Genomic DNA, 23,426 nt, shown 5'->3' on the forward strand with positions numbered 1-23,426 from the left:
ATGTCAATTGCATATCTGTCGGTGTTGTCAATTTATGGGCTGGTTTATCACTTTTCCAGTTGAAATAGGTGAACAGGTGCTTAACCTGTGGTAGACTGTAATCACTAAATCAAAATAAGATATTTAAAAGATACCGCACCCATAGAGAGACTACAAAGAACGTACAGGATATTAAAGCTCACCAAATCTAGCTCCTATTGTAACCATCTGCATATATATAATATTGGCCTTAACTCGAAGACAAACATCATCCTTTGCAACACATTGTCGGTTGATGACTATCAATTATTTCTTTTAAAGGTTAAAAATAAGGGGGAGGGGTTCTGTAATAAAAATATTTTTTTTCGTCTGCTTGACCAATTGGGGATCAGAATTTTTTTTAGGAAAATACCATAACCCTCACTCCTTGCATTATTCCATTAAAAATTAGACAGCAAGAAAATCAATGCAATTCAAAGAATATAATATCGAGGTGATAGGACGTGCCGCTGGAAAATGTTGCATTTTCAAGCTTGAAAATATGTGAATAAATAGGAAGATCCATTTGTTTCTTGGGGAAACGAATCGTATATGAAAGAAACTATAATCTGGCATAACTTTTAAATGAATGTAACACGATAGTTAGACTGGAATCCATCTCTGTATTCAGCTATGTATTTAGTTTATATATGTACATCGGTATACTTACGAAACACTTATTACGAGGAAGTTCAAGAAAATATCCGCAAAAAATATATATTTTATTGTTTGTTGTGAAAGTTTACTTAATTACTTCCGCATTGAGCAAACGCTTGTCGTATATTTCTATACTTTAACCATTCCTATATCTAGCATAAATTTATCTGCAAGTGTATTTAACATTTCTCCTATTCAAAGAATTGTTCTTGAACATATTTATTTACATGTGTACCTACCTTTAATTGCTGAAATTTGTTAAGATGGTGGAACTTCCAGATTAGCAACATCTTAACATGATATCATATATGACCCATTTATGAAATATAAAAATAGATAAAACGATTTCCAAAAAATAATTTTTAAAGAAGCCATTCCTTTTGAGAGACTTATTAAGTTATCTCACTATCACATAATCCCAAACATTTGGAAGATTCATCGTATATCTTATAACGCACCATTCAATTGGAAAATCGGGAAAAAAAAGAAAGATTTTTTTTTTCTTTCTGTAATGATTAAAAGGATGTTGTTCAGAAAGTTTGATGATATTTCATTTGGGGGATGTCAAATCCGATGCCTCATGTAGAGAAAGTGCCATGACAGTCTTTGTACTTTAATCACCTTTGAAGCGATTCCAATATACCATTTGTCCAGTGGTCTAATGTCCTATCTTTCAATGTAATTTACCACTATACACGACCAATCATCAATTGTATGTATTACTGTGCATTCTCTGTGTTTGTTTATTTCAAATTTTCTAGAGGCATTAAGATAGTCTAAGAGTTAAAATCATGTTTAATCCCGCCACATTTTTGCGACCGTCCCAAGTAAAAACCCTTTGTTACTATAGTTTTGCAGATTATTTTTTGTAATAACTTTGGTTCATATATATGTTTCGTAGTTTGGTCTGTCGTTCATTTTCGCCGAACTAGGCCTATTATACATCATTCTTTAGGAACCAGCTGATTTGACGCCCTCCTTGGTATGTATGATTGTCTTGTTTTGTTGATGAACCATTGTTGGCTTCGACCGGATTTCTGTTTTTTTGTTGTTTTTGATTTTGTTTGTCTTTGACGCTTTCCTCGTTTTCACGCATGTATGCTTAAAACTATTTACTTATCTATGAAGATATATGTACCTGATAAGTTTTGAAATCCTTTGATAGTATACTTTTGTTATCAGTTTCGATTTATCGTCTATCCAGTCTGTTATTTATAGGTCTGGATTATTATTTATCCTCATCTTACACTTACGTTTGGTCTGTTAAATAAAGAATTGAATTGAATTTTTCCGTCCATTACATGCATCAAATATTTGCCACTGGACGTTAACAAACTTCTTAATCTCTTTCTCAGACGTCATTTTGAACTACATCATAGTACTTGATATTAAATTGGATGTCATGGCGTAGGGGAGATAACTTAGACTTAAAAAGATTAAATCTGTAGTGGGAGCATTAATTATGCTTTCTGTATGTTATAACTTTAAGTACAAATTCATGTGTTAATTCGATTCGAAACACAGCTTATAAATAAGGTGTATTCTTTTAATTAATGACACTGAAAAACTTCTTAATCTCTTTCTCAGACGTCATTTTGAACTACATCATAGTACTTGATATTAAATTGGATGTCATGGCGTAGGGGAGATAACTTAGACTTAAAAAGATTAAATCTGTAGTGGGAGCATTAATTATGCTTTCTGTATGTTATAACTTTAAGTACAAATTCATGTGTTAATTCGATTCGAAACACAGCTTATAAATAAGGTGTATTCTTTTAATTAATGACACTGAAATTTGTTTGTTAAGCTTAAGTCTACTATGTATATTCGAATTTTACAATGTGATGGCTATGTTTTATCTTCAGTATGCAGATCAATGACGGATTCAGTGTTTTAATGTAACAGTTGTCCGGCGTCATAGTTTTAAAATGCTGCAGAATGTAGCAAAGCGATGTTTTCAAAAACTGTAATCGAAAATGTTTTTTTCTTCTATCAAATGGGGAGGCGTTCACTCTCTAGTCCAACCATTTACTCTTCCAATAGAAAAATAATTGATAAAATTTCAATCGCGCTGTATTATCATGTTACATGTACGCTGATATCAAGATTAGTATATTTGATACGGATAAGAGGGGCGAAACATACAAGAGGGACAATGACATTAATTAAATTAAAAAATAAACTGACAACGCTCAGACTAAAAATAAAAAAGACAAATAGACAAATACACACGACACAATATAGAAAACTTTTGACTAAGCAACACGATCCCAACCGAGATCCTTGGGTGATCGTAGGTGCTCCGGAAGGGTAGACAATTTTTCCATTCTCTATTTATTTCATCAGACAGCAAAATGTATTTGTTCAAAATCTGAGCACAGAAATAATACTTCATTGTCTGTAAAAATAATCGCATAAAAAATCCCGTTCCGGGCAGAAATTTAAGGGAGTGGATGTTCGGCTTTACCTTGAGACCATTTGCGAGCATTATCTTGAGAAACGATGATAGTCAATCGGAAGGGGGTGAAAACTGGCCGACCAGTGTTAAGACAGTATCATATCTCCAGCACGTAAACGACACCCCTTCAGATGAGAAAAAAACATTTTTAAACCGCTACAAGGCAGCACTCGCACCCGCAAAAAAAGAGGAATTGATAAAAGTTTCAAAAACTTGTTTTCCAATCCACAATAACTGAATATTGTAAAACTAATAGAATATTACACCTTTAGGACAGCAGTTGAAGCTATTAACTCGGTTGTTTTGCATGATGGGTATTTTATCTTAACCGAGGGTTGCGACCCAGTCACCTCTCACGTGCACAAGAGTGGAACTGGATCATAACCATTGGCTATTGAAGATGTGGCACTGGGAACAAAACCGTTTTGTTTTTATCTTTATTTAATTCCATTTGTATAGTTTGAAAACATCTTGTGTTTTTTTTTTATTTCGAAACTTGATATAAAAATGCAGGACCACACATATTAGCAACCAACAATGTATTACTTGATTTACCGAAATGAATCGCATGAGAAGCTACTATTCCATCGTCTTATCCAAGTAATTGTTTAGATTGCAATCCATCTGATGAAATGACTACTACATTGTTTGAACCACTCCCTGCTACATAAACGTTTGAATCAGAATCTAAACAGACACTGCGGGGTTCCTTTAGAGCAATATCTTTGAATGACCATATTATGTTTCCTTTCAGACCATAACATGTGACAGTCCCATCTACGTCATCAGAATGATAGAAATAATTGTCATCTGAGGCAAGATAAGTGCTATCTGTGTTTTTGGTTTTGAGAGGAAAATGTGATAATATTACGTCTTTGTTGTTGGCAATCTTAAACATCTTTATTGAGTCGTCACCCATGCAACCGATAATGGATTCATTCTTATAGGTTGCTCCATATAACCAGTTGTATTCTCCAATATCTATTACTTTTTTCATTTGCAATGTAGCTACATCAACAATGTAAACATTGTAATGCGAACCACCACCCGTTACAGCAACGGTATCCGAATCAATAAACACGATATCAAACGCTAACGATTACGCCAGCTGTATCTCTTTCAGATGTTTCCCTTCTCTGTCATATCGCAATATATTGCCGATTGGTTCAGATAAGTCACAAGTTGAAAACAAAAGACATTTACCCACAAAACATGAAGTTATAGTTTCATAAGTATCTACATCTATCTTACATATTAGTTTAGTGTTTATATTGTCAATGCTTTTCAGATGTGTTGGTTTTGTCAATATCTGAGCTGATTTGTCACATTGCCAACTAAATCGAACTCGTGATTCAGATGATTTTGATGTAACCGTACCGAATGTTTCAATTCCTGTCAAGATACTATTTAACTTTTCACTAATAGAACATTCAAGGTAAACAACACGAAAACTCCCGTCGTTTTGCAATGATCGAACAAATCTCTCTTGACTTGAAACGCGTTGTTGAAGTTTTGTTGTTCCCATAAACACTTGTATATTTGATCCGTACTTTTTCATTGCTTCTACATTGGTTCTAAGTTGTATGTTTTTGTTCTTTATTTCTTCTAATTGTTCCAGAACTAATTTTATGTTCTTTTTCTTTTCATTTACAAGCGATGAAAGTTCATTTATTATTGTTGTTTCAAGGTTGTCTAAGTGCTTGTTGGTTTCGGTTCTTTTATCTTGTATTTGCTTTCTGATGGACTGTGTCTGTTTATCGAATTCCTCAAGATTAATTTTTCGATCATCAATCGCAATTTGAATATTCTCTTCAACATCTTTCAAAGTCTGTTCGTATTCGTTAATGGCCGCGGAAGATTTCGAAAATTCAACAAAATCTTCTATAACTTTTGATCCTTTACACTCCCTATGAGTTGTAGTAATGCATCTTTTGCAGCACAACTCGTTATGTTTTGGACAGAAAAAATCAAACCTGTCACCATGTTTGTCACAGTGTTGTTTGATCTCTCTAATTAAGGGAGGCAACTTGTTAAAATCGTCTATCAAGATAACTTGGTGAGTTTTTGTTGCCTTTGACAGTTTGTGATGATCTTTACAATCACTACACAGTGCTTCTTCACACAGAGAACAGTATATTTCAGCCGCCTTAGATGTATGCCTACATTGACAAATATCACAAGTTGTGTCTGTCCTAGTAGCCATATCGATACTTCAACACTCTGAAATGAAAATTGAAAGATGCAAATATCTAAGAGAGACTATAACGGCACAATATAAACTGTATTGCTGCATGAAATATCCCTATGAAATACAAATTTATAATCGTAAGTGTTCCACAGAAATTAGTGTCTTGCCGACGTTTGCTATGAGTAGCAGGCCAAACAAAAATAGAAACAATTATAAAAAATAATCTTTAGATACATGTACTATCGTTTGATTTAAAGATTCTCTCCAAGTTTGTTAAAAAAATCCAGGATGGTTTCTGAATCTAACAAATGTTTTGACAACTTTAATTGCAGACTGTATTTAATGTTAATTGGAAGAAAAACTTAGTATTTATTTTACAAAATGTCCTTCTTGATACTAGATTTTGTTCATAAACATGATTAACAAACTTCTGTCAAGGTTTGTTACACACCAAGGATAGTTTAAGCACGTCATTAAAAAAAATAAAACTTTAACCACAGAGAGAATGCTATGTTTACTTACAGAAACACTAAGTGAATTAAAGAACCTTGAATACTTGCTACACTATCGTGACATAAGACAAAAAAACCTATTTACTCTTCCGGTGCAGCTAGGTTGAATGTTATAAGGATCGTCCACATAATTGCATTTTTGATTTTCTGTGAACTGTCAAAGTTAAACTAATTTCTGTTCTGAGTTAATGCAGATACGAATCTGTAACCTTGTGTGGCCGCTTCGATGAAATAAGATACCATCTTAAATCACCTGGAGACCCATCGTTTTACAGAAGTGAACGAAACTTAGATCCTTATTCAGAAATTTTAGTATATAATACATGTCTTGTTTGCTTTTAAATCTGTTATTTATTACCATTTTTTTTCTCAAGCGTGCTGTTTTGCACATTTAATCTAGACCAATAATGCAAATCTTTATTTTCTAAATGAAACAGAATTGATGCATTATAGAATATAGGGTATTTTATTTTATCTAGTAAAATTCAAAATAATATGAAAATACGCCTACCTTAGATTACTATTTGATCGATCAAATCTGCATCATACTAAACTTATATCATGTGATCCATTTATTCAACTTAGATAGATTATTGTTTACAGATGATAACAAGTGAACCAATTTCAATCTGAGATAACTTAAGATGTATCGTTTTCTCAGTTGTCGAAGTTATACGGATTTTGAAGTCACAGATCTTATTTCAATAAGATTTTAAATATTTCACTTCTTATCAGAAAATCCCTTAAACCTGTGATGGTTGGTTATATACCTGTTAAAGTCAAAATCACAACATGAAAGTGATTATCTCATATTTTTGTGAAGTACGTTCTCAGTTTATTTTGTTAAGTAATTATTATGTCATGCTATTCTTGTTTGAATTTAAATTACACATATGACATGTTTGAATTTTGCAGGTGTAATAAATATTTCACTTACGTAGCAAGAAAGTTAAAGACATGAGAGTACTCACAAGGTCAAAGGTGCATGTAGATCTTCCTATATTAGATGTAATACCACCATTGATTTCCCCCTATAAGTCTTTTAAAAAAATGCGCAAATTCATCCTTGTTTCAAGTAAAGAAATACTAGGCGTGAGTGAATTTTTATATTGTTCAGGGGCCGGTAACAAGAAATTTTTATTAAGAGAGTGCGTAAGTATTGAATTAAGGGGAAGATAAGATAATTCTAAGATGACTCAAAGAGTGTAAATCAAAGCTCCCTCAGGTTGTTCGTAGATCGCTCTTATTTCTAACTTAAGTTGCATCGTATTAGTTTTCACCTTAAATGAATCATAGAAACGTTTTAATGAACGATTAAATGCGCATAACAACCAACTACCCATTTAACCTAAGGAAAACAATTTTGGCCGCAGACCACCATTATTCTTCCGGTTCTTTTTGATAAAAGTAAAATTGAATTAAAAAATTTGCACGGCTTCAAACATGAAATTATTTTAACTGCTTATAAAACATTGATATTTTGATAAAAATATGCTTGTCACGGAAGAATCATTTAGAGGGCCGTATTATTCACCAGGCCAATGGTAGGATTTGAATCGAGTATAAATGACGAGTCTCAACTGACCTAGGCTTATTTTTCCATCCTACCGTTCATTTCGGTCAAATCGTTGCTAGAATGGTTTACTTTTATAATGTGTAATTTGGATGGAGAGTTGTCTCATTGGCAATCATACCACATCTTCTTTTATTGTTTTATACAATATTTTGTTTCACATTTTAAAAGCCTTCTAACAAAAATTAAATCACAAAAATACTTAACTCCGAGGAGAATTCAAAACGGAAATTAAGCCCTTAACCAAATGGCAAAATCAAATGATTAAACACATCAAACGCTTGTCATGTCATATTCCTGACTTGTTACAGGCATTTTCAAAAGGTAAAAAAAAATATAGATTATGCCTGGTTTAGAGAGATGAACCTCTCACTTGTATGACAGTCTTGTCAAATTCCATGATATTGATAACGATGCGTGAACAAAAAAGACGCAATAGGCAAAAATGTAAATAAAACAGGTATACAACAACAACACCCAACCCACTAAAAACTGAAGATGGTTTTAGATGATTCGGAAGGGTACGCATATCCTTCTCCACGTGTGTCGCCATTCGTGTTGCTCATTATACTACAAAGCCGGTAAATAATTGGTCAACCAACTCATGATGGCTTCCGTAAAATTTAAGAAGTGACGATTTAAACATGTTAAACTTCACCATTTGGAACTCTTGGTTTAAAATTGAAAAAGGTCACAAATTTCTCCTTGCTTTATATTTAACACTTCTCTCAACAAGCCAAAATTGTAATGATTTACAAAAAAGAGAAACTACCATCCTCCACATACATGGGTAAGAAAACACTGATATATAATTTCCTATTCAGATGAATTAATAATTAGAATAAAAAAGTTCTAAGGTTGAAGTATTAACTTTTTTAAGCAACTTGTTCTTATATTAACAAGTAAATGTACAGCTAAGAGTAGTCGGGACCACTCTTACAAAAAATGTCAAGTGAAGCTATTGCGAATTGTTCTTGGTACACCTCTAAGTTGCTAAGAACACTTAAATACTGACCAAAATTTAAGAATGATTTTGTGTTACCGGAATTAGTAAGAATGCTTTAAGGAATACGTAAGAATCGTTCTTAAATCATGCACTTTTTCAAAACATTAAGGGCTGTCAATTATTCTAAGATAGCTCTGAGGTAGGGTCTTGTTACATTCTTAAAACTTAAGACGCCCTTTAGACGTTCGTAAGACATACGAATGCTTCTTGTAACCGGCCCCAGTACTATAGAGAAAAAAAATCACATAACATTTCATTGCGTATAAAAGAAATAACCATCACTTGACGTTATCCAAGCAAATGTCTCCCCTTATTTAACCTGTGTACAAGCTTTACATTAGGGGAGGCCATAAAAAATCAATGAAGAATAAAAAAAAAATTATTCTAATAGTTTGGTGGTTGGGGGTCAAAATGGCTCACATTTTGTTCAATTGACATCGATTTTATATATATTCTTATTGGTCAATCAACTTTTCCCAAATTAAGTTAAGAAAGGGGGTAGGGTGTCAGTGGAAAAAACTATAGGAAATTAGTTTCTTTTATCCTACATTGAACTTTTGATGTCGTTCCTAACGCATATAGGGTATTAGAAATAAACTATTTAGATGTCATCAAACGCACCTTTTATAAAAATTTGAATATTTTTTGTAGTTGTGGTTAACGAAGACACGTGTGCATTGGGGACAGGATTGTTACCAATATCTAGCAAAACTGTGGTCATGGGAACAAAACCGGGTTGGTTTTTTTATCTTTATTTAATGCACGTCTATATAATTTGAAAACATCTTGTAGCACTGTTTTATTTTGACAATTGGTATAGAAATGCCGGACCACACCTATTAGAAACCAACAATCTATTACTTGATTTATCATGATGAATGGCGTGCGGACTTTGAATTTCATCGTCTGGTCCAAGCAGTTGTTTTGAATGTAGTCCATCTGATGAAATGACTACTACATTGTTTGAACCACTTCCTGCTACATAAACGTTTGAATCTGAATCTAAACAAACACTGCGGGGTTCCTTTAGAACAATATCTTTGAATGACCATAGTGTGTTCCCTTTAAGAGCATAACATGTAACAGACACATTTTTGTAATCAGAATGATAAAAATAATTGTCATCGGATGCAAGATAAGTTTCACCTGTGTGTTTAGTTTTGAAAGGAAGTCGAGTTAATGCTGTGACGTTTTCGTTGTCAGCAATGTTAAACATCTTCACTGAGTTATTTGAGTTGTCATCCATGCAACCGATAATGGATTCATTTTTGTAGGTCGCTCCACATATCCAATTTGGGTGTCCAACATTTATTTCTCTTTTCACTTGTAATGTAGCTACATCAATAATGTTAACTTTAAAATCACAACCACCACCTGTCACAGCAACGGTATCAAAATCAATAAAAACGATATCGAACGCAAATGATTTTGTCAGCTTTATTTCCTTCAGATATTTCCCTTCGCTATCATATTGCAATATATTTCCACTTGATTTAAATATGTCACACGTCGAAAACAACAGACATTTACCCACAATACATGATGTTATAGTTCTAGATGTTTTAACATCTATCTTACAAATCAGTTTAAGGTGTATATTGTCAATTCTTTGCATATATGTCGGTGGAGATAATATCTGAGCTGATTTGTCACTTTTCCAATTGCATTGAATACGTGGATCAGAATAAATGGGCGTAATCGTACCAAATGATCGAATATCTGTTTGGATTTTATTTAACTCTTCACTAATGGAACATTCAAGATCAATGAAACGTAAACTTTCGTCATCTTGCAATGATCGAACGAATTTCTCTTGACTTGATACGGGTTGTAGAAGTTTTGTTGTTCCCATAAACACTTGTATATTTGATCCATACTTTTTCATTGCATCTATATCTTTCTTGAGTTGTATATTTTTGTTCTTGCTTTCTTCTAATTTTTCAATAACTGATTGGACGTTTTGTGCTTTTTCACCTCCAACAGCTGAAAGTTCATTTCTTATTTTCGCTTCAAGGTTGTCGAAATGCTTGATGATTTCAGCCTTTTTTTTCTTTATTTGTGTTTTGAAAGATTGCTTTTGCTTCTTGAATTCTTCAAGATTATATTTTCTATCAACAATCGCAGTTTGAATATTTTCTTCAACATCTTTTAACGTTTGTTCATATTCATCTAAAGCGGCAGACGATTTAGAATATTTGTCAACAAAATCTTCTATAACTTTGTACCCTTTACATTCGTTATGAGTTGTAGTAATGCATCTTTTACAGCACAACTCGTTATGTGTTGGACAGAAAAATTCAAACCTATTACCATGTTCTTCACAATATTGTTTGATCTCTCGGATGAAGGCAGGCAACTTGTTATACTCGTCTATCGAGATAGTTTGGTGATTTTTTGACGCGTTTGCTAGATTGTGATGATCTTTACACTCAGTGCATAAGGCTTCTTCACAAACAGGACAATATTCCTCTGCCGCCTTTGATATATGTCGGCTTTGACAAATGTCACAATATGTACCTGTACTAGACGCCATTCAAGATAGGACCATGACACTAAGGATATGTTCAGTTAATATTAATATGGAAACACTCTGCAATAAAATTAAAATGCATTAGATAGTTTATAGTGATTTTTACAGTCGGTGCATAACGCATTTTCATACATAGAGTACATTTTTCATTGAGACATTTTGTCGAACATATTTTAATGGTTCCATCCTGAAAACATTTGGCCAACATTATTCCAGAAACACCATTCAATATTTGCCAATGAATTGTATGTATAATACATTCCAATATATTCTGTTAACCTTGTTTTAACCGTTAGACATTTACAAATATTAGATTAATATAAACTATTATTCAATGATCTGATAAAATAACAAATTATCATTGGCAATTTAGTATTCTATTTAAAGACTAAAATTAGGGAGTTTCCATTTAACTTCAAAAGGGGGCAGAGAGGGAAGTGTGGTTGCTTTTCCTAAATCAGAATTATTTTATAGTTTTCAACGCTATCGATAACATTTTTTTTCATAGTTTAACATTATAAGGTATGGGGGAACTCTGCAATCCGAATATTTGTTTTTTTTGTACTCTACTTGACCAGAATATGTTCTTTTATCAAAGTGGGGATCATAAATATTTCTTTAGGAAAAAAACATACCCCGCCCTCCCTAGCAGTTAAATGGTTGTTACCTTAGATACACCAATACAGAGACAAATATGCGAGCTTATTAAACGAAGTGTCAGAAATGCTGAAATTGACATCCATCTTTTAAAAAATAGTTAACAAGACAAGCAATTGTAAGAAAATGAATAACTAATAGGGTTTTATCTTGGGGACCCCTTCCTATACATAAGGTGACAGGTTTTGCAGCTGGAAAATGTCTCATTAAATAATATAAATAAGAAGGGAACATTTTCGGGATTATGTGATAATGTCAATAAAGTTCCCATTACTTGTTATGAAAATAAGCCCCGTATTTCCCCCCCGCGAAAGTATCGCTTTAACACAAGTAAACATAGCATAAGGAATATGAGCTTCCAGTCTGAAACCTCTCAGCGCTACAGTTTTCTGATATGTCGCGGGAACGCTGAGAGGTTTGATAGATGAGCCCAAATCTGAGTTCCAGGCAAAGATGATATTTTCTCGATAATACCGTATCCAATATAGAAAAAGTATTGTTTTTACTGTAAATCAATATATAACCAGATGCTCCGCAGGGTGCAGCTTTATACGACCGCAAAGGTTAAAAGCTGGACGGTCTGGGCAAGTATTGACACAACATTCAAGCTGGATTCAGCTCTTAATTTGGAGTGTAATAAAATAGTTGACACAGCATAGGTTTCTGACACAGAATGAATGTGGTCTAATGAACTTAAAAAAAATGTTTTGCCTTAGAGCAATTCACTATGCTGTTGAATATTAATCCTCTCAAAAAAATGTTTGAAGAAATTTTCTTTTTATTTATGAAATCTGAATTGAGAAAAATTTACCCTCCCCCCCCCCATTTTTTTTCACATCCCCCTTTCCCTTATTCCAAAACAGATCTCAATTCAAATTTCTAATGGAGTTTGCAACAATAACTGCTCAATTAAATACATCATAAAATATTAAAATGTAAAAAATAGGGCTTGTTATCACTGAATGGTAAAGATTGTTTTAAATTATCAGTTGGGAGTAAAAGTGAAAATACATTGTATATTGTATAAAACAATGATTTAAGTTGATTCAACTACTATTCTGGACAAAGAAAGATAAATCCAATTGAAAATTTCTTGCTATTGCACAATATTGTGCAACTAGATATTTCTTGCTTTTGCGCAATACTGTGCAACTGAAAATACTTGCCATAATCAAAAATCTAAGAACATGTTTAGATTCAGCATATCAAAGAAGCCCAAGAATTTAATTTTTGTTAAAATCAAACTTAGTTTAATTTTGGACCCTTTGGACCTTTATGTAGACCAATTTGAAAACGGGACCAAAATTAAGAATATACATACACAGTTAGATTAAGCATATCAAAGAACCCAAATTCTTCAATTTTTTATGAAATCAAACAAAGTTTAATTTTGGCCCCCGATTTGGACAAACTTAAAAACTGGGTCAATAATAAAAAATCTAGGTACATTTTTAGATTCAGCATATCAAAGAACCCCGAGGATTCAATTTTTGTTAAAATCAAACTCAGTTTAATTTTGGACCCTTTGAACCTTAATGTAGAACAATTTGAAAACGGGACCAAAAATTAAGAATCTACATGTATATACACAGTAAGATTCGGCATATCAAAGAACCCTAATTATTCAATCTTTGATGAAATAAAACAAAGTTTAGTTTTGGACCCTTTGAGCCTCTTATTCCCAAACTGTTGGGACCAAAACTCCCAAAATCAATCCCAACCTTCCTTTTATGGTCATAAACCTTGTGTTTAATTTCATAGATTTCTATTAACTTATACAAAAGTTATGGTGCGAAAACCATGAAAAATGCTTATTTGGGCCCCTTTTTGGCCACTAATTCCTAAACTGTTGGGATCTCAACTCTCAAAATCAATCCCAACCTTTTTTTTGTGTTCATAAACCTTGTGTTTAAATTTCATTGATTTCTATTCACTTATATTAAAGTTATTGTGCAAAAAACAAGAATAATGCTTATTTGGGCCCTTTTTTGGCCCCTAAATCCTAAACAGTTAAAACCAAAACTCTCAAAATCAATTCCAACCTGCCTTTTGTGGTCATAAACCTTGTGTCACGATTTCATAGATTTCTATTCAATTAAACTAAAGTTATAGTGCGAAAACCAAGAACATGCTTATTTGGGCCCTTTTTTGGTCCCTAATTCCTAACAGTTAAAACCAAATCTCCCAAAATCAATCCCAACCTTCCTTTTATGGTCATTAACCTTGTGTTTAAATTTCATAGATTTCTATTGACTCAAACTAAAGTTAAAGTGCGAAAACCAAAAGCAATCTCATCATCAAATAATAACAACATATGGAAGAGTCATCGTAAATGGTAAATTGTATATAAATCGGAAAATAATTACTGTGGATTCATTATTATTCGTTGGATACCAATTTTCGTGTATTTCGTGGGTATAGGTGAACGACGAAATTATATGCTCTACGAAAGACACATTTTCTAAATTCGTGTTAGAAAACTTCAGCAAAACCCAAAAAAATAAATGTCCACGAAAATACAAGTTTTTCTTCATCCACGAAAATTAATACCATCGAAAATGAGGGAATTCACAGTGTCAAAATGTCAATTATAAATATTTTTTTAAAAGTTCTTTTTAATCTCAAAATCCATAAAAGCCTTATTCATCAATTAGGTAACAGGTAAAATAAATACAAATCATGCGATCGATTCTGAATATTAATTACATGTAGCAGCTTATACATTGTATAACTTAACCGTTTTCTTAAATATGATTCAAAATACATACTGCATTTGGTGTTTACATGTACAGTATTATATACTTGTTGTTTTTCTCGAGGATTGTTGTAGTGGTGATGGAGGTAGTACATGTAGGGGGATCCAGGAGATACACGGCAGCCTGCATGGAAATTTGTCCGCGGTTTTCCGACTCAGGGTTCCCCCTCGTATAGAAATTGTAACCAAGACCTTGATGTGTCCGACCCGTACCCCGAGAGACCCGTGACAGACTGCATGGAAACTTGTCCGCGGCTTCCCACCGCACCGTTCCTCGCGTATGGAAATTTAAACCCAGGCATCGATCTTTCCGCTCCGTACCTCGAGAGACCCGCGGTACCGTGCATGATAACTTTACCGCGGCTTACCGCCGCACTTTTCCCTTGCCTATGGAAATGTAATGAATGGTAGGGATTGACCGGTTGAATAGGTCACTATTTCATGCTCCCTGATATATTAAAAGGGTGAGAAGATCCGATTAAATATATCAATAGGATGTATAGGTCGTTTTTTATGAATTGATAAATGACAAGGTATATATTTTTGACGAAAAAAATGTATGAAAAGAGTGGGGTACTTGATGTCTCAGCTGCTCATCCATACCAAAAAAAAGTTGAATTATTTGGAAACACTATTTTTCGATTAACTTCAAAATGAATTGGAAAAATGTTCTAACCGTATGTACATGCCGTAATAGCCGTAAGAAGCATTTTTTTTAATTTGTCTTTTTTTAAATGATTAACAACAGGAAGTTGGTAAACAAATTTAATGACATTTCGGTCGGGGGATTTCAAAACCGATGCCTCGTGTAGAGAAAGTGCCACAACACTCTCTGCACTTTATACACCTTTGCTGCAAATCCAAAATACTCTCATTTATCCAGTGGCAGGTCTAATGTCCCGTCTTCCACTGTAATCGACCACTTTAACCGGATCAACCAGCAATCGGTATGTATAACTGTGCGTATTTCTGTGTTTGTTTATTTCAAATTTTCTAGCGGTATAAAGGTAGGGTTAAAATGTCAAAAACATCTTTAACCTCGCTGCTTTTTTGCAGCGGTCCCAATTCATGAATTTCTGGTCTTTGAAAGTCTTGCGTGTGTGATTTATGTTTTTAAAATTTTGGTTCATATGTTTTAGAGTTTGGTCTGACATTCCTTTTCGATGAACTAGTAAACATCATTGTTTCGGAACCAGGTTGTGTGATTTTTTGCTCTGTTCAAGAACCATCGTTGGACTTGACCCGTTTTCTGCTTTTTGGTCTGCTTTTTGTCTCGTTGACGATTTCCCCGTTTTCAATCTCAATTTAAGTTTATATGTGCATGAACGTATCTACACTTATCTAGACATTACATCATGGTACGCTTTGATAGTAAACATGTATTATTAGTTTTGAATTCCCGTCTATTCTGTCATTTATTGTGTCTGGTTAGAAACTTATCTTATCTTACACATAAGTTTTGTCCGAGTGTAAATACAAAATTTAATTGAATTGTTTATTTGTTTTCGTCAATAATATATGCATGAAATATTTGCCACTTAATTCACTTAATTTTTCAAACGTCCTTTTGATCTACATCATAGTATTTATATTTATCAAAGTTGTACATATATCGATACAGTTTGTTTTGTTTGGTAAGGAACATGTGTTTATGCTATTTATAGAAAGGTCTGTTTGATTGGATATATAAAGTATGCGGGGAAAATTTTTATGCACGGGTGGTTTGATAGTAGTTAAAGTCATTCGAGTCATTGCAGTCAAGTGCTCTAGATGCTTTTTTCCAAATAAATAATTATGAAAATTATTTATTTACAGGTTGATAGTCCAAGAAGAGTCGCAAATATTGATGTTGCAGTGCTAGTTAGAGACAGACAATTTTCATAATTTTCATTGATATGAAATGAATTACGTGTACTTATTACCTGAATAAAATGCACTTGACTTTTGCAAGTGGCTACTCCCATGTGAGAGTTGTGTATTATATTGATAAATGTTTTATGTTCGGTTGACATGGTTAGAACATAAATGCTATTAAATTAGATGTCATGGTGTAGGGGAGACAACTCAGACTTAAATAGATTGTATCTGTAGTGGAAGCATTAATGCAAGGGCTTGGTGAAACACAAATTGGATCTCAGCTACTGTGTTATATAGTCACAAACATGCAAGTATAGTCAGTCAGTCACAGAGGAGTTAAATTTCCAAGATTTATTGAAACCATGTTCCGGCTATTATTTATGTATACCATGCGTAATATCAAACTGTCACATTGGTTTCAATTCGAGGTAAAACTTCTCCGCAAATAAGTATTGGGGTTAAGTGGTAAGTTAAGAAACTTCCTCCTTTCAAATTAACATTCGATATGTTGGTAAGTTCTTGAATTAGCTTTTATACATTATTATTTGATTGACATAACCAGAAAAATCAAGATTTTGAAATTTACAGTCGTTGTTTTATGCTTTAGTATCATTTGTATTTGCGCTAAATTAATAAGTTGACTCTTGGTCAGCTTATATCAGTGCCTGAAGTATCAACATGGTCATCTTGTATGTTGGGCAATAAAACAAAGCTTGATTTTTTTTTCAAAGCACTTAATATTAGAATTTGAATATAATATATTTTAATACTGTTTTATTTTGACACTTTATAAAGAAAAGCCGGACCACATCCATTTGCAACCAACAGTCTGTTACTTGATTTATCGAAATGAATGGCATGCGGAGCTTTTATGCCATCGTCTGGTCCAAGCAGTTGTTTTGAATGTAATCCATCTGATGAAATGACTACTACATTGTTTGAGCGACTTCCAGCTACATAAACGTTTGAATCCGAATCTAAACAAACACTACGGGGTTCCTGTAGAACGTCTTCTTTAAATGACCACACAATGTTCCCCTTCAGATCATAACATGTAAGAGACCCATTTAGGTAATCCGAATGATATAAACTATAGTGATCGGAGGTAAGATATGTTTTAGCTTTGTGTTTATTTTTCAAAGAAAGAGAAGACGCCTTAATGGCTTTCCCGCTGTCAAGGTTGAAGATTTTTATAAACTTGCCATTAATACATCCAATGATTTCTTCATCATTGTAGGTTGCTCCATACAACCAGTTGTTTCGTCCTACACTTATTATTCTTTTCATATTTAATGTAGTAACATCTACAATGTACACATTGAAATCCGTTTCACCACCGGTAACAGCAACGGTATTCAAATCAATAAACACGATATCGAACGCTCGCGAATTCTTAAGTTTTATTTCGTTCAGATATTTCCCTCCGCTATCATATTGCAATATATTTCCGATTGGTCGAAATCCGTCATAGGTCGAAAACAAAAGACATTTACCCACAACGCATGATGATATGGTTTTAGGGGTATTGACATCGATTTTACATATCAGTGTAGTATTTATATTGTCAATACTATTTATATCTGTTGGTGATTTCAATATCTGGGCTGATTTATCACTTTTCCAATTCAATTGAATACGTGGATCAGAAGAAATGGATGTAACCGTACCAAATGATCGAATATCTGTCGTAATGTTATTTAACTCCTCACTTATTGAGCATTCAAGATTAATGAAACGTAAACTCTCATCGTCTTGCAATGATCGGACGAATTTCTCTTGACTTGATACGAGTTGTTGGAGTTTTGTTGTTCCCATAAACACTTGAATATTTGATCCATACGTTTTCATTGCATCAACATCGTTCTTGAGTTGTATATTTTTGTTTTTGTTTTCTTCTAATTTTTCAATAACTGACTGGACGTGCTGTTTCTTTTCACCTTCAATGGTTGATAATTCATTTATTATTGTCGCTTCAAGTTTGTTTAAATGCTTATTGATTTCAGCCCTTTTATTCTTAATTTGTTTTCGTACAGCCTGTGTCTGTTTTTCGAATTCCAAAAGATTATTTTTTCTATCAACAATCGCAGTTTGAATATTATCTCCAACATCTTTCAACGTTTGTTCATACTCATCTAAAGCCGCAGCCGATTTAAAATATTTGTCAACAAAATCTTCCATAACTTTGGACCCTTTACATTCGTTATGAGTTGTAGTAATGCATTTTTTGCAACACAACTCGTTATGAGTTGGGCAGAAAAATTCAAGCATATCCCCATGTTCGTCACATTGTTGTTTGATCTCTCGAATAAAGGGAGGCAACTTCTTATACTCGTCTATCGAGATCACTTGGTGACTTTTCGTTGCTTTTGACAGTGTGTGATGATCTTTACAATCGGGACATAAGGCTTCTTCACAAACAGGACAATATTCCTCTGCCGCCTTAGATATGTGTCTGCTCTGACAAATGTCACAATATGTACCTGTACTGGACGCCATCCAAGACAGGACCAAGTGACTTGAGATATTTTTAGTCAGTATTGATACTGAAACACTCTGCAATAATAAAAGAATTGCCTTTGACAGTGCATGATGATCTTTACAATTATTGCATTATGCATTTTCATACAGAGTACAGTTTTCTATACCTGTGTAAGATATATGTATGCCTTAATAAATATTGTAAAATGTTCATGGGCTAGACGCTATACGAATAACCTATATTTTCAGTTAATGTGGATACTTCGTTATTTGAAATAAGAATCAAAAGATGCAAACCCCTTTAATATTGAGACTACAGAGAAGGTAGTTGCGATTAAAGCTCACATAATCAAGCTCCCTTTGTGTGCATATGCATATATAATATTGACATTAAACTCACAGACAGACATTGCACCCTTATTTTCAACACACGGTCGGTTGGTCACTATCAATAATATCCAGCATCAATGATTTCCATCAGACATTCATTAGTTATGATGTTAAATTTGATACTTGAAACGCTATTTATGACCATGACATGAGCCTGAATATTATGTATCACCTGCTTCTCAACAACAAGTATTTAATCATTTAGGGCATCAGAAAAAAAAATATCTTCCCCCGTCCCCCGTCTGAAGTTAAATGGCCGTACATATCCTTAGACCAACCGGATACCGATATCATTCTATACGAAGGAAAAGCAAAGTAGAAAGCAATTGATATAATCTGTTGAACGTTAGTAGGTCCAGCTAGAACTAAAGGTTTAAGTTACTACTTCAGTCGATTGAATTAGCTCATGTGAAATATTTGAACTGATTAAGTCATTAAACACGCTCATAGTCAAGCTTACATATATATATATATATAAAAATGATAAAATATACTATAACAGGTCATTTTCAGATGGTTTTTATATAAAAGTGGTGGCATCTGTGTTCAGTTTCAAATTTATTTATGATATGTATTATCATCAAATACAACATACATTTAAATCTAAAGACTGGACACAAATACGGCTACTTCCATTTACTCGTCCCTGAGGGTATCGAAAAACTAAGGATTTTCTTATCCCAGGCATAAATAACCTTAGCTGTATTTGGCACATTTTTTTGTAATTTTGGATCCTCAATGATCTTCAACTTTGTACTTGTTTAGCTTTATAAATATTTTGATATCAGCGTCACTGATGAGTCTTATGTAGACGAAACGCACGTCTGGCGTACTAAATTATAATCCTGGTACCTTTGATACATTAACAGTGACTAGTATCACCAGCCCAGATCTCCTACAAATCTACAACAATCTCCTAACTTACGCACTAAGGGATTCATATTTCATATATATATATAAGTGAGTTTATAGGGAAAACGGTAGTGTTACATTTTCCCAGCATTAGGTTGGCCTTTTGTGTACCCAAGACAGGTGAAGGAAGTCAAATTAGAAGCGCTGTGATTGGATGTAAGGCTACAATATATTTTTTTATTTATCTATGAATAACTACAGTGTGTGAATTTACAATATAAATTTTAAAATCTTTTGAAATATTTTCTAGAGAATTATTCGAAAAGGCTTCCAAAATTTCATAAATTTGGTGCAAAATGACGGTGGGCATGGATAACATAAACAAGCTCCGTTGGAAATTAGTCATGATACTATTTGGCTTCAATTTTTAGAATACAGTAATAAAGTACTAACACCACACAGAACTGTTTTATCCAGGCTTTTATTATACAAACTGGTAAATTTAGAAAATGTTAGTATTGTCGCCTATGGCAGAATAAATAGTACCGTTTTTCCTATAAAGCTACAGTTAATAAACTAACCTATCACTTGAAACAGTATTTTTATCTTTCATTACGGATATTATAAAAGAATCTCACCTGTCGACTGTTTTCTTGACCGTGCCATGATGAAATTTTGAAAGTGAGTAAGAGATCATGCTTTGGAACTTCGATTAAGATAAGATAAATACGTTTATTGCAATAAGCACAGTTATGCTATAGCACATTTAAGTAACAACATTATCATGTGTAAGCAACATGAATTTATCTTAATACATAGGTATAAGAAAATGCAGAGAACAGTCATAATTAACAATATGAACATTTTGTTGATAAAAAAAGACAATTAGATACATAAATATAACTACGTTAATATGAAAGTTCTGAGTTTCCAACTTTCACGCAAAAAACACATCAAATTGTAAATAACAGTTTTTGTTTGAACTTGTAGTAGTGAATACAGTTTGTTGATATTTGGCCATGTATGATAATAGTTTGAGAAGTATTTAAGTCTATACTGTCTATATGCTGGACAAACCATAATAAAATGATATTCATTCTCTATACATTGCATAGTACAACATTTACAAATTCTATCCTCCCTTCGTTGTTTTATGTAACGACCAGTTTCAATATTTAGTTTTAATACACCAAATCTTAATAAAGACAGCATTTTAACATTGATATTTTTCGATATATATTGTTCCATCTTAAAATCTGTTTTTATCATTTTGTACAATACTAGTTTTTCAGAGCTCTCTATAGACTCACGCCAACTCTGATAAATTTGATCTAACAGACGTTCATTCAAAATATCAAAGTTTACATTAATATTCTCTTGTGTATACCATAAATAATTAAATCCAAGTTGAAAAAGTAAATTACAAACATTTGTGGCCCAATTTTCTTTACCATTATTACAGTCAGCAACTAGAACTTGATATATTTCATATACAATATCTGGTTTCTTGTTTATAATATTAACCCAGTATTTCAACAACTTTTGTTTCCTAGTAACATACATAGGTAAATGACCAAGATCGCCAATAATACAACAGACAGGCGTGTTTTGGGGTACTTTTAAAACAAATCTACAAAATCTATTATGTACAGTTTCGATTTCTTTTGCATGATGAAAACCCCATACTTCAGAGGCGTAGTTTAAAATAGACATAACTAGACTGTCAAACATAGCACATTGCTGTTCTGGTGAAATATAAGTAGATCTTAATGAATTCAACAATGCTGCAAGCGCTCTACTGCCCTGTCCCGCTAAGCGTTTTTGAGTTTGTCAAATAAATTGATAATAATAACCACAAATACGATGTAATATTTGTTTTTACTTTAACTGCTAAAAACCTATTATATTTGTCATCAAACGCAGCTCCGCGTTTGACATCTTCCTTTGAAATAATTTATAGAACTTTAATATATCGTAATTCAGTTGATACATGTAAGTAATCACGTTTATTCCGTTAAACGGACTGTTTTATATACTTTGAATGGTAAAAAAGATGGAATGATCTCTTCTGATACTTTAATAAGTTGACGACAACCCATGCTTTGAAAATTTTAGGGGGCGCCCGCCCGCCACGCCCACGCCTAAATCCGCCCCTGGACCGTTTTAATGTGTCCAGTTTTTTCTCTTTTGTCTAAAGGTTTTTCTGTCGATTCCGACTTGTACTCTCGAATAGATTGCAGGGTTTCAGCATAAATGGTTATTAAATGTACTGAAATACGAAACAGTTATTAATATATAAAAGTTGAAAAAGGTCACATTTTATTGTCTGTTATGAAAATGTAATTTCTTCCGCATTGATCAAACGTTTATCTCTTACTACTTTATTGATTGTAACCGTTAATTTTCTATATCCAACATCTATTTATCTGTCAGTGCATGTATTACACATTTCTAGCGTGCTATGAATTGTTCTTGGACATATCAATATGCATTTGTACCTACCTAAAGTTATACTAAGTCTTCTTTATCGCTGTAATTTGTTAAAATGGCAGACCTTCCTTAACATCGTGATATCAAATGACATTTAGGAAATAGATAAAATGATTTCAAGGAAATAATATTTTAAAAGGCCATATACCTACTTAAGGGACTTATTGGGTAATCTTATTATCACATACATTTGGAAGAGTCATCGTATATATTATATCAATCGGAAAATAATTTTCAAAATTAATGTAAATTATGAAAAAAAATCAAAAAAAAAATTCTTTAAATCCATAAAACATCGGTTTATCAATAGTAGAATTAGGTCCGCAACAGGTAAAATGAATACAAATCATGTGATCAATTCTGCATATTATTTAGAAGCTTACCAACTCCCGTTTTCTAAAATTGGATTCAAAATACATACTGTCCCAAACCAAATAAAAATGAGGAACAAATCATGGTAACAAATGATAAACAAACCGTATGATTTATTTGTGATTTCTTTTGGATAAAATTTCACATGCAAATTAGCTAACAAATCACAATAACAAATCACGAACAAATTGTGAAGAAATTGTTTTGAAATCATTACCGAATCAGAAGTACTTGCTTTCCTACTTCAAGCAAACCACAAACAAATTGTTTTCAAATCGTAAAGAAATTGTTATCAAATCTTTAACAAATCAGAAGTAAATCATATTTCTACCTCAGGCAAATCATAAACAAATTGTTATAAAATTTTTAACAAATCAGAAGTAAATCATATTTTCCTACCCAAAGCAAATCACAAGCAAATCGTAAATAAATTGACATTAATCATCAATTCAGATCAGATCAAAAATATGTTCTGTCCCTGAAACCCCTAAACGCAATTGTCTTCATTTTACCCTTAATAGATACTCCTCTAATTGTAAAAAGGAATACTATCTTTGGTAGCGATGAGGGACAAATTGTTCCTTCTGTATAGGTTTCTCTTACTTTTCTTCCAAGTTTGACTATAACGAA

The 23,426-nt window shown here is 32.9% G+C and overlaps 3 protein-coding genes across 3 annotated transcripts; all 3 read right to left on the reverse strand.

Annotated features, from left to right (window-relative positions):
* Positions 1-3,720: 3,720 nt before the first annotated feature.
* LOC134693766 (RING finger protein 207-like) lies at positions 3,721-22,513 on the reverse strand. The gene is made up of 2 exons (XM_063554672.1): positions 22,437-22,513; positions 3,721-5,356 (listed from the first exon to the last, which is right to left on the reverse strand). The coding sequence occupies exon 2, from the start codon at positions 5,337-5,339 to the stop codon at positions 4,236-4,238; it is 1,104 nt and encodes a 367-aa protein (XP_063410742.1). The 5' UTR covers positions 5,340-5,356; positions 22,437-22,513; the 3' UTR covers positions 3,721-4,235.
* Positions 9,039-11,020, reverse strand: LOC134693765 (uncharacterized). Its single transcript, XM_063554671.1, has one exon. It carries the CDS (start codon positions 10,946-10,948, stop codon positions 9,215-9,217), a length of 1,734 nt encoding a protein of 577 aa, XP_063410741.1. The 5' UTR covers positions 10,949-11,020; the 3' UTR covers positions 9,039-9,214.
* On the reverse strand, positions 16,989-18,710 carry LOC134692346 (uncharacterized). Its single transcript, XM_063552801.1, has one exon. The coding sequence runs from the start codon at positions 18,708-18,710 to the stop codon at positions 16,989-16,991; it is 1,722 nt and encodes a 573-aa protein (XP_063408871.1).
* Positions 22,514-23,426: the final 913 nt, after the last annotated feature.

Source organism: Mytilus trossulus, chromosome 12, assembly GCF_036588685.1.
Source record: "Mytilus trossulus isolate FHL-02 chromosome 12, PNRI_Mtr1.1.1.hap1, whole genome shotgun sequence".
NCBI classification, from domain to species: Eukaryota; Metazoa; Mollusca; class Bivalvia; order Mytilida; family Mytilidae; genus Mytilus; species Mytilus trossulus.

Bases quoted from the DNA above. Each gene is read 5' to 3' on its own strand.
- LOC134693766 (XM_063554672.1), bottom strand. From the start codon at position 5,339: ATGGCTACTAGGACAGACACAACTTGTGATATTTGTCAATGTAGGCAT.
- LOC134693765 (XM_063554671.1), bottom strand. From the start codon at position 10,948: ATGGCGTCTAGTACAGGTACATATTGTGACATTTGTCAAAGCCGACAT.
- LOC134692346 (XM_063552801.1), bottom strand. From the start codon at position 18,710: ATGGCGTCCAGTACAGGTACATATTGTGACATTTGTCAGAGCAGACAC.